The following is a 12,777-nucleotide window of genomic DNA, read 5'->3' as shown; positions in this document are numbered from 1 at the left end:
GTGTAGGTGTGCTATTGGTACACTGAATCTGTCTTCTAACAAAATCTTTAGTAATTCCACACAATGTAGAGAACAAGATTAAATTTCACTAAGAAATACTAAACTTAGTTAATATGTAGTTTACAGATATCCAGATCTCCTACTACTTTAAGTTTGTAAAGTTATTACTGGAGGCTCTATACTCATGTACTGTAGTCACTTTACTCTGTTGTTTAATCTCTGGATACTCCCAATCATATTGCTGGAAACTGTTTTGTTTTTCTGTATCACTTTATGAAATGTAAAGATCTGATCTGTGTATAATCAGTTTAGGCAAAGCTAGCTTAGATTGGTCTTGTGTGATTTGCTCTTCACCTAGTAATTTACTGCCTAAGCTTTCACTGCTAGTTAGGGTTCTCTACTACTGACACAACCAGGTTTCCTCATAGAGGAAATCCCTTGGTACCTCAGGAGCTGGAGTGCATCTAAGCCATGCTTTTATAGACAGAATCTCTACTGAGGGTATCCACTCAAAAGACGGTATTGTACAGCCCATCAGCTTTCACATATTTATGTCTTGCTTTCAGTTTATCTAGAGTAATGTCTATCATAAGTATTGAGCAAATCTACATTCTTAGTAATGTCAAAGCTCCATACTTCTAGCAGGTAATATTTACTTCTGCACCATTTGGGTTGTAGATACTTTGGGTTTCATTGTTTATTGATATTTTCATGCTATAACTAAAATTCCCATGGACATCACCTGATGGTTTCATAATATCTCCAGGTACTGAGATACTGGAAGCAGAAATGGCACCAATCTTTTCTTACTAGTTAATCTCTGTGCCTTATTTGTACTCTTTGCTTCATTGTTTACTTTTCTTTCACCTTAAGGCAGCAACTAGATTGCATTCAGTCAGCTTTTTTCTGCAGTAAGATTTCATGTGGCATGGCTTAATTATTCCGTTCCTAACTGTATGAATATAAGATCTTTCTGTATTCATGGAGAGATTTACTAGTAGATTCCTACATTTTCCTGTACCTCAAAACTGCCATTACAACATTAGAATGCTTATTCAAGCTAGTATTTTGTTTTGATCATCATCATTCATCATAATTTCAAAAAAATCTTATTACTTCAGTTCTTGTTTTACTTATGTTCTCAGCCCATGCTTGCCTCTTGTGCATATCCACATAGACATCTCAAAATACCAGTTAAAACTTTGGTTTAATAATCCCATCAAGTAGGTAGTTTTTGTATGGACATTGTATTTTTCCCAATAATAAAAAATTTTGGTTAGCAAAGCTCAAATAAGTGCTTGCAGTTGTTCTCTGCATGCTACCCATTGTTGAAAAATACTTTTAATACTACACTCGGAGGAGGAAGTTTTTTCTCCTTAGACATGTGACTACAATGAAGACCATATTTTTGAGGGACAAAGTTCGTCTGAAAGTAGTACTTACAAACTGAAAACTTACCATGGGTAAATTAGGACATACTAAGAGCAATATGATTTAATTAGTGCTTTCTCTAATTTCCTTTTGCTGTATAATGTCATTGAGGAAGGAGTAAAGGTAAAATGATACTAAGATACTCAACTTACAGTGTTCTGATTCTTCTCTCCTTTCTTGCATAGGCTATTCACTCTGTGGCTTGGCATCATGAAGGAAAACAATTTATTTGTAGTCACTCAGATGGTACCTTGACCATATGGAATGTAAAATCTCCTACTAAACCATTCCAGACAATCACTCCACATGGTAAGATGAAAATGGATACCCACCGTGACAGCTCTTAAAACACAGAGAACTTATTTTTAATAGAAGTGCATTTTGCAAAACCGAATATTAAAAATGCACTTGCAGTGCAAGTAAAAAACTTTTTCTGGTAGATTTCGTTAAAAAAAGTCTTTATGAAATAAGAATCCAAATCAGTGCAGTTTTGTCTAAATCTCTGAACTTTAAGCTCGCCTTTCACACAATGGCATTGATCTCATAATTAACTAATGCATATTTTGCAGGGCTTGCTTTTTACTTGACATTATAATCCCATATGTTGTTTAAAATACATATGAGCAAGCATCTGTTTCATGTGTAAATGTGTAGATTACCATATAAATTCTTGGAAAGATTTGTAACAATAAGGCTAGCATCTGGTAAGATGTTCCCACTTCTCAGAAGTCTTGCATTAATGTTAATCTATGAAATTAACATTACATGTTGTTCTGTGAAATATGCTGCTGCTCTTCAAAAAAGTTCTATATAAATCCAGGTTTACATGGTGTGCATGTGTCTGTCATGTCTTAGCAACTTATTTACCTCAGATTCTTAAGTGTGAATTTAACAGGATAATCTGTGAGGTTACAGTTGTAGTACAACATGCTATAATTAAGTATCCTGGTTTACCTATCTGAGCCTCCAGCAAGTCCACGTTTACTGTGCTAGCTGTGGACTAGAATGGAAAAAAGCAGCTGTGAATTTCTATATGGTCCTGTAGCAGTCAAAAAAATAAAAACCTGACTGCTACTGTAGTAGTAAAACTAGTTAGATAAGACTAACTTAAATATGTTTTGGCCTCTTTTAATAAACATTTGTGTTTTGATCTTGGGCTGCAAATAAAATTTTCTGCAGAATTTATAGTTGTATCAGACTTTATCAATGTTCAGATAGAAAAAATGCATATTTACACTGTACTCTTAATTTCTGCCGACTCCATGGGAAATTGTATCTGTAGAAGCTTTAGTTGTTAATAGTGCACAGCAGAGAAAGAGTAGGCCTTCATGTTCAAATTCAAGCCTTAGCCCTTAAGAATAAAGCTCAAAATAAACCTCATTTTACTTGTAAGCTGACCAGTTTTAATTGCAAAATGGTAGACATGAGATAAATTTTTACATCTCCCAGTTCTACTTAAAACTTTTTAAAGGGAGGATTATATTTTTGAAAACAACTATCCTACAGCACTTCAAAAAGAAGAAGAAAAAAAAAGGAAAAAACCCCTAAGCCTAAATATTCTAGGTTGGTGTATTGAGAGTTTTGACAAATCTTTAATGATATTATTCTAAGGCATACTCTGTAACTGAGAGGTGTTGAATATATGTTTGTATGAATGTTCTACTTTGCAAGTTGCATAGTGAATGTCATAATTTTTTTCATTGTGTTATGGAACTGTAAGATTAATATATACAAAATAATTAACTTTAGGAAAGCAGCTGAAGGATGGAAAGAAGCCAGAACCCTGTAAACCTATCCTTAAGGTGGAATATAAAACAACTAGAGCTGGGTAAGACTTGTTTTGTATGCAAAATTAACATATGTAAAATAAATGCAGCTCTCTGGGAAGGTACTTTGTTTCCAAGTTGTTGGGATACATATCCTGATGACACTGAGCTATGGTAAAACAGCTGAAATAGTTTTGGTAAATCAGATATTGCTGAATAAACTACAAAAACATATGTGAACAAATTACTATATACAAACCTTAACTTAGGTAAAGGTACTGCTAATGCATTATCTACATGCTTCTTCCATGCTATTAAACTCGTCTATTTTTGCTCAATCTTTTGAGAATATTGAAGAAAAAAAGGCTAATAAAGCACAGACCTGAAAAACTGAACTTTGACAAATAGTAGCCTGGTGTGAGTATTCTGAATGCTGAATACGTGTTCCTCCCACAAAAATGTTACTGACAGAAGCTTTTCTGGTAGAATTTTCAGTGAATTGTGCCTAATTATGCACATTGAGAATGTAACAAAGCAGTAATTGCAACAAGAGGCTCAGATAGAATTACAGTGTCTTGAGTAGCATGTTTTGTTACCAGGACTGCAATTAGGATTGAAGGATTTCATGAACTGTGTGGAATTTCTTTTATTTATGGTTCTAAAGTCCTGTAAAGTGTTTAAGTAAAAAGTGCAACATAAAGGTAAAATATATATGGAAATCTGTTCAGCTATTTGCAAATGTTGATTTTTTTTTTTTTTTTTTTTCCCAATTTTTAAATTTTCTTTTACTTTTGGGGGGTTGATGTGTTGGTTTGATTTGCTTTCCGGGCTTTCAAATCTATAGAAGATTGTTACTTAATTGGTGTTATATAGTTTTCTACTATGTATTGGTATACCCACACATATAATATAAGTGGCTTTGTGTAGTTTTATGGTTTGCTATAAGTGAGGTAAATAGAATTTTAAGACTGTGGCTAATACCCAGATGTATGAACATCTATGTTCAGTTGGAAAGCCATATTTTACTTGCAGCAGTCTACATCTGCGTGTTCCTTTCTCAACTGAAATGTCAAAAGCTGATCTAAAGAAAGATACAGGTAACCAAAAGTAGTCTCAGCTTCAGCAAGTTACAATTTCTGCTGTCAAAAGCCTTCTATTATGAATAGTCATTCTGAAGGAAAAGATTAGTTCAAAGCTTGTTATGTGCAATTATAATATTACAATGTGAAAACTAGTTGACTTTTCACACAGTTTAAAGAGGAGCTTATTCTAGTATAATTTCTAAGACTACATAGCTCTTTGGGAGACTACTTGTTCCTACTGTGGGCTTTTTTCTGTTACACCTCTCGTTCTCTAGTGTTCAACCAAACAATATTTTGATGCATTTCAGTTTAATATTTTCTCTGTAATATTTTCTCCATCTTCAGTGTACTTCTAAATCTATAACTGTTGTGATACTCTTCCAGAACTTTAATTTAAAAAAAAAAAAAAAACAAACCCACTCAATTTGAACTGTGGTGGTGCAGCTGTACACTGAAAATCTCCATTCATTTACTGCTACATGTATGTCAGGTCACACTTCAATTTTCAGTTTCAATTATAATCATCTTAAAAGAATTTTAAGGCAAGGCAGAACTACCTTTCAAGGCTTAAAATGTTGATAGTTTTTCTTTTTACCAATTAAAATGGATTAGGTATGAACATGATACAATTTTGACTTTTAGCTAAAGCACTATCCTTTGTTCATGCTGTAATTTCTGTAGCACAGAGGAGAATCATTCCTGGACAGGACCAAATTTTTTCTAGCTACTGAAAGAATACAAGAAAAAAATCAAATAAATTTACTTCTGTAGCAGTCTGCTCTAACTGTTCTTCAAAAACAAACTGAAAAACACAAAGGAAAACAAAACCAGAAAGCTTACAATGTATTTAAGAGATAGTTTAATGTATATTTAAGTTATTTCACCTAACTTTTTTATTGTGAAAAACAGTGAGTAACCATTCCATGTTCACTTTTTCCATGCTCTGTATGGAACTCTAACATCTTCTGTCACTCCTCATTTCTTGCACTACTTGGTTGTTTCAGTATCTCCTCATGTGGAAAACACTTCACTGATATGATCTTACTTGTTTTCTTTACTGCTTCTGATTCTAATAAACTTTTTTTTTGAGAAAAGGTGTCCAGAACCACACAGAGGGAAGGAACATAACTGATTGTAACCTGTAGTAAGGGCTACAGATGCTATTCTTTCTACTGTTGCAGCTCTTATTAATCCCTTCTCACTTTTTTCCTCCATTATGTTCTCCATATTGTGAAACTGGAGTGGTGGAAACAGGAGGACATAAGGCTTTTTCTGTTTTTTACAGACTACCTATTTATCTTTAGTTTGTGGTTTTTCTGTCGTTGGGGTTTTTTTTGTTTTGTTTTTTTTTTAAGTCTACTGCAGATCGTGCCTGTGAAGTCTCTAAAGCCAAAGTTATTTAACCTACAACAATAGTATGTATGTAGCTTTATTTCTGGGAGAATATATGTAGAAAGGTTACTATTGACAGTCATCCTGTACCTGGGCTAGGGGGACGAAAAGGCAAGTTCTTGTTATATTCCTTGAGCAAACTGGCATAATTTTCCAATCCCAGAGCATAACGTCGTTGTCCTCCAGCCATTTAAGTTCATCTAAAATACATTTTTGTGAAGCGGTTAGTTCCAAAGATAGCTTCCCTTTTGAGCTTGCTGAAATGGTTTCCATGTTGCCTTTTATGCATATTCTTCTGTCTAAAGTGACTCTAGAGAAGGTCTTGAGCTTCCTAATGCCGTTTCCCACCCCTCCAGGTTCAAGACCTTATAGTATTTATTCTGGTTGGTATTAGCATTATGGTAAAATTGCCCAAGCTTGTTCTTTGCAACTAGAACTCTATGTAATAGAAATTAGAGCTCAAAAGTCTCCCCGTAAAACATAATCAAAAAGGGTATTGCCTTGGTAGCTAATGCAGCTGTCATTGACTAACTGTAAAGCAGTACCTCTTGGCAAGATGGATGTATATAATTGGGACCCAGAGGTTACAATAATAATCAGGTCTCCAGATAAGTAAAAGTTCTTGATCTGTTAATTTAATTTGAATAGTACTATTGTGTTGTGTGAGCTTGTCAGTTCAAAAGCACACTTCTGAAAATGAATTTGTAATTTGTCTTCAGTACTGCTTCAAGATTTCCAGTCTTAAGCTAAACTAACTCTTGAAGTCTTTTCCACCTTTATTGCTAGGGATTAACTTACTGACAAATTCACCCATGGTTTGAAAAGTAAGCCAACTGGTACCAATGACCTGAATTCTGTATATACTGTTCTCTCTCACATCCAGATTGCCAGAAACTGGCTGTCATTTGACAGTTTACTTCTAAAATTGAGCAGAAACATCCTCCAGGGTTGTGAGCCACTCAGCTCTCAGTTGTATTATGTTTTCATACACTGCAAAACCTAATCCTGTGTTTTCTGAATTTTTTTCAATGAACCATTGCCTTCCTTTGTAGTGAATTTTTTGTAGTGTTCCCCGAGTGATTTTACAGATTTAACTGATGAGGAAATTAATGCAAAGGGACTGCTTCCAAATCTGCTGAAGCAGAACTGTTTCAAAGAAGAATCTCTGTATTAGCAGCTGCTAAAAATGCTGTATAGCAATTCTCTTAAAGTGGAGCACTGGTTTTTGTTAAATATTTTCCATTGTTTCAGGTAGGTAAAATGTAACTATCAAAGTTGGATCAATCTCATCTATTATGTAAAGTACAATTTTTTTTATTTTTCATTTAAATTATGCATTTCTTTTTAACATTAATGTGCACTAACCTTTTAATGTATATCACAACTGAAGGACAAAAAGCATTTTCTAACTAAATACATAGCTTGTGTTCGTGGTAAATCCATGGTTTCTTGAAAATATGAAAAGTTCATACAAAAACCTGAATTAGTATTTCTGGTAGACTAAAGTGAACTTTAATCTTTGATTCATCTATGAAAAATCTGTGTGACAGATCCATGTGATCTATTCTTAGCTCTTATGTTCTTTGCTTCATAAAGATAGAGATTCTGGCAAGCCTGCCCAAAGCAATCTGATTACCTTGAGAAATAAAACCAGGATGCAGTTTTCACTGTGATGTATGAAACTTAGAAACTGGAATTTGTCACTTTGTTATTGTCTTGGTGAACCCGCAAGTCTAATAATTACTGCAAGTTGTCCTAGCAGCATTATTGTTTAAAGAAACTAATGATTTTGTGTAGACAAAAAATACTGCAATAAATCATTCAAGCGCAATGAGATACTACAAGTACATCACACCAGTATTTGTCTCTTCACTAACATCCTGAAAAATATCAGGTTAAAGTTTCTCCTTTTCCTAAAATTACTTCATGGACCTGACCATGGAAGATTGTGTGAAGTTCCAATATGAAGAACTGAGATTAAAAGAAAAATTGGAGAAAACTGATTTTCTAGAAGTACACTTTTGGCTACTGTTGGAATCAGGATATTGGACTCGGTGGACCCATGGTCTAATTTATGGCCATTTCTTTGAGGTCTCTTGCGCAGCCAGCAGAACTCTGATTCTATCAACTCTTCAGTCATAGGGCTTTCTGAAGGGTCAGGCAGATTGTGAAATAATTGTAGAAACCGAAAGCTTATGTAAGTCTGCTTTGCCTTCAATGATAAAAACACGGAGCACATTTCAGCCAAGCCTTAAACTCATGAAGGGCAGCATGTGCATAAACTAAATGGTTCATACACACTTTTCAAGAAGAAAGATGTACCTAATCTGTCACATGTGTTTCAAATGCTAACTAGTGAAAGCCATTTAGACAGTATGGGAAAGATGGTGTCATAGGAAAAGACAACAAAATAAAAGATCTCTTCAGCCGCCTTTTCTCAGTGTCAGGATGGTGAGGTTTTTTTTTGCCTACAAATTTTCTCCAGATACTGACATACTAGCTGCTTCCAAGGCAGACACAAGCAAAGGGTGGGAGTCCTACCTAAAGTGATCATAAAAGTAGATCAGAGGAATTTCACACTCTAAGTGCATATTTTTTCCTCCAGAAATATAACCTGGAATTTGAGAGAATAGTCAATAATAGGTGAAATCTCTTGAGCTGTATACTTACAAACAGTCAGTCTGCTCTTTAAAAGGTATTATGCCCTATTTTAAACACAAACAGTATTAAAATGAGTGGTGAATTTTGATAATTGGGAAATAAGAAAATACCTACTAAATCAAATATATTTACTTCATCTTGTTTTTCAATAAATGAAATACTAAACTGTACACTCTGTGCATATTGGAGAAAATGCGGATGTATTTAAAAATCTTTCTGTAAAGACTTAAAAAAATTTTGAAGGGAAGTATCTAATCTCTTAAGACTAGAAGAAATATTTTTGCTTTGCTATACTCAGCCATTTAATTATGCAGTAGGAGCAGTCTATGGCAAAGTAGTTCCTTGAATTTTGTGCATGATGGTAGGGGCGAAAATGGATAAAACATCTAGAGTAAGTGTGTGATGAGAACTATAGGCATTTATTTGTGGCCTTGCTTCCTAAAAGATATTAGGTCTTTGAAGCTTATCAAGCAGCTGGTTGCTTCTCCAAGACAGTCATATCGTTGTGACTGCAAAATTACTTTACACTCTTTGTAAAATTGTTCAGCTGTCAAAATTTAGGGTAATTCTGTACAGGAAGTAAATGGGATATTTCTTCCGGATCCTGCTGGAATATTTTATGTTATGGATAAATGGGGCTGTTGGCAAATCTGAATCTGTAGTTCAGTAGAAGAGAAACAATTCTAAAGTTTAACAAAATAGAAAAATAGAAAATCTCATCTTGGCAAAAGTTGCAAAGATTGGTTAAATAAGCAATACAGAGCAAAAGGTTGGGAAGAGATGTCTGACTTGAGTTGTAGTCTTCTAACTCTTGGTTTTTAAGTTTTGAAACACATACCCAAGCTACCCCAGCATGGAGAGCTGGTTTGCATTATTCTTAATGAGTCTGATTAATGATACCTCATTGAACTTTATTATAAGGTTACAAAAACTGCCCAGTCTCTTTTAATGTATTATCTTGGCTTTATCCTAAATGCCTCTGCTTTATTCCAGGGAGCCTTTCGTCATTCTCTCAGGAGGCTTGTCATATGACACTGTAGGGCGAAGACCCTGTTTAACAGTTATGCATGGGAAAAGTACTGCTGTGCTAGAAATGGATTATTCTATTGTTGATTTTCTGACCCTCTGTGAAACACCATATCCTAATGGTAGGCTCTGTAAAGAGTTTTCTCAGTACTTCAACCTCTTCTCTGTCGTTTTATCCCATCAGAATATTCTTTACTATTGCCTTTCTGTTTTATCTCATGGGGATCAGAATGCAGCAGCAACATCTGTTATCCTGTTGTCTGATGTATATTTTGCTTCCCAAAGCATCATAATAGAATAGTTTTTTATAAAACCTATTTTGCTTCTAGAAAAGTGCTGATTACTGATCACATGATTTTTCCTATTTTTAATCCCAAAAGCATGTGCAGACAAAAAGGAGCATTACAATTTTAAGCTGTAGTTACTGCAGCAGATGTGTTCATCAATATTTATTTGAGCACATAAGACCTTTCCAGTCAATGCTAAATCTTGATTAGCATTTGTGTAGTATTCTTAACTTTTAGTGACTTTATTCATTTCTATACTCACATGAAGCTCATCACTAACCTGTAATCTCTCTTCTGCAGAAGGGGATTTTTTATTATTGTTTAGGTAGTGGTCCCAGATTAATATTATTATATTGCTGGTGACTCCAATGCTTTTAGCTGTCAATTTCCATCAGAGTATATAAAAGTGCTAAGTTCAGAATTTGAGATCTGCCTGAAAGAGGGCAAGATAACTTTAGAAACTCTTTCAGTTTTCTTATTTTAGTGTCAAGTCAGCTGTCTTTTAATCCATTTTGTAAGCAATTAGAATTTAAACCCCCCTGAATATAAGGAAAAGCAGTTTAGGGGTGGGAGGATGTTCAGTAATTGGCTCTTTCTCAAAAATACTGCTTATACAAGTTCCTCTACATGTTCCTTTTCCCATTATTTGAGCTGTTTAAATGATTCTAGCAAATTGGAAGAGAGCTGAGAATATTGAATTAAAGGGAGAGCTTGGGTTTTCCAAACTTGGAGTATTCAGGGGGGAGAGTGTATAAAATATCTTCAGAAACTATAGTCATCTAAGTGGCTTTTCTAATCTCAACTGACAGAGTGCAAGGACTGATCGTATTCTTGAGGCTGTGCATGTAAGAACTACATTTTACAATAAGTAACTTTTCTCTTTCTTGTTTTCAGACTTCCAGGAACCATATGCTGTAGTTGTTCTCCTAGAAAAGGACTTAGTAGTGATTGACCTTGCACAAAATGGGTAAGTATCTTGTGTAGTCTTTTTAATGGTTGGCTGCAGTGGTCAGCCTATTGTTCTGCTCTATAGCTTTTTAGCCTACCATAATACCTCCCTGTCCAGAACATAAAATTTTTAATATTAAATATAAGGTTTCTTCAGCAGAACTGAGAATCTTCATAGATCAGCTTTTCTCAAGTTAATATGTAATAGATGAGTAGAATATTATGGAACTTTTTACAGGCTTAATTGACTGACAGAAATTACTCATAGATCACAGCTGCTTTTTAATTATCACAGTTTATTTTGAAGTTGATTCCTTAGTGCTATGAGGAGATCTCAGAATTTTGGGGATGGGATCAAGGGGAACAACTGTTCAGATAAGCCAGGTAATTTTGTCTGACACTGAGTGTTGTAATCTCATAAATACTTGCTGATTTTAATGCCAAATGAATTGCTATCTGTATTGCTTAAAGTAACTCAATACTGATGCAATAAATATCATATACATAAAATTAAAATGGTAACATCTACTCCCTGGCTTACTACTGTGGTAATAGGTTGCTTAAAAGTAGTATCCTGTTACAGTTTTCACAACTAATACTTCCCTAACACATTTTGAATCTGTTACTTTATCCATTGAACAGTCCCTATACTCTATTAGGTGGTGATTAAAAACTCTGGATTCTACAAATTTTTTTATCAAGGGTTTTAAAATTAGTGTAGGCAGTAGCAACTATTAAGGGATTAGTAGCAGAGGAACCAGACAGATAAGATCTTTGTAGTGTTCCCTATTAAGAGTCACCAATGGTCAATGAAGAAAGAAATCCTTATGAAGAACATCTGTCTAGGGCAAAACAAAAACTTGTAAATATGTATCCTCAAAGTCAATGGTGATACATTAGATAGTGAAGACTATTGAATTGGGAAGAAGGTCAAGTTTAGTCCTAGTATCTCTGCAGCTACTGAGCAATTACATTTAGATTTTCCCACTGTTACATGGCCATATGCTGTATCCAAAACTTGTTTCTGATATACCAATGGCATTAAGCTTCCAACAGTCATATGCTGAAAGATTAATGAAACAAGTTTTAATGAGCTTGAAATAAAAAGGTTTGTACAAGACTTTTTTTCTTAAGTGAAAAAGTTTGCAGTGCCTGAAATTTGAAGTTAGTTAAGGCTTGTTCCATTTCACATTAAAAAATCTTCAACAGTTATGTTTTTAGAAGACTTAATGGTCTTTGTTATGATTGACTTGCAAAGTATTAATTGTTTCACACCTGAAAAAGACAACAAAAGTAATAGATTTTTTTTTTATTGCTACAGGAGGTTTCCTTTTGCCCTGTGTTGTCATAAGGATTTATCATATTTTGTTAAAATTCAGCCTCTTTTTCATTCAATTTTTAGAAGATTGATTTAGCTTTCCAGATAGCTTTGAATAAAGTTGTTGGCATGCAGAATGTTTTCCTTTATTGTTGCTGATTTTTCCTTTAGATGGGTTGAAAATCTGTGTCCCTTTTCGCTTCTCAAAAAAAAAAAAAAAAGGGCAGGGGGGGAAGCATATGCATAGTATGCATTTTTCTGAAGATGAATGTTCTTTGAACACAGATATATTTACCTCTGTTTTTATTGGCTTTTTTCCTCATTAAGGCTCTGTCACTTTTCTGATGGTGGTGGTGGTGGGGAGTATATATGTGTGTGTTTGCTTCTAATAGGTAACGAAGTGTTGCTATCTATAACTTTCAGAAAGTGATCTCGGAGTTGCAAGTAGGTTATGAAAAGTGCTGCACAACTTTCTGTCTAGGAGCAGTATAATAATACAAAGTGAGAAGTGGAGTCTTCCTGTCTTTCTCCCTGGAAGAATAGACTGAAGAGTTAAAAATAAATTCATAGCTCCACACTACTACAATTAGGACTTGGTAACTTCAGTTTTTCCACAGGCCATTAAAATACTAAGCTTTTAAAATTATAAAACTATAGGGAATAGTGGTGTTCTAGAAATATTCTAGAAACAGTATGAACTTCAGGTTCCATCCAGAGTACTACCGTATCTTGGTAGTGTACTGGATGAGCAGTAAAGTTGCATAGTGTATTTGTTCATAATCTAATTTGATATGCATGTATTTTCCCCTATACTAAAAGAATGCAAACTTACTTTAGTGTTTTACTTGTGTTCTGCATTTTAAAAG

The 12,777-nt window shown here is 34.3% G+C and overlaps 1 protein-coding gene across 8 annotated transcripts in view; it reads left to right on the top strand.

Moving 5' to 3' along the window:
* STXBP5 (syntaxin binding protein 5) overlaps positions 1-12,777 on the top strand; it is a 119,723-nt gene that overhangs the window by 59,890 nt on the left and 47,056 nt on the right. For all 8 annotated transcript variants that reach the window (XM_068395704.1, XM_068395695.1, XM_068395674.1 and 5 more), the window contains 4 exons: positions 1,617-1,740; positions 3,181-3,259; positions 9,326-9,480; positions 10,540-10,612. In XM_068395704.1, the coding sequence (XP_068251805.1) occupies positions 1,617-1,740; positions 3,181-3,259; positions 9,326-9,480; positions 10,540-10,612 (431 nt within the window). The remainder of the gene's footprint in view (positions 1-1,616; positions 1,741-3,180; positions 3,260-9,325; positions 9,481-10,539; positions 10,613-12,777) is intronic.

Source organism: Nyctibius grandis, chromosome 1 (assembly GCF_013368605.1).
Source record: "Nyctibius grandis isolate bNycGra1 chromosome 1, bNycGra1.pri, whole genome shotgun sequence".
NCBI lineage: Eukaryota > Metazoa > Chordata > Aves > Nyctibiiformes > Nyctibiidae > Nyctibius > Nyctibius grandis.
This window is presented reverse-complemented; position numbering and strand designations above follow the sequence as displayed.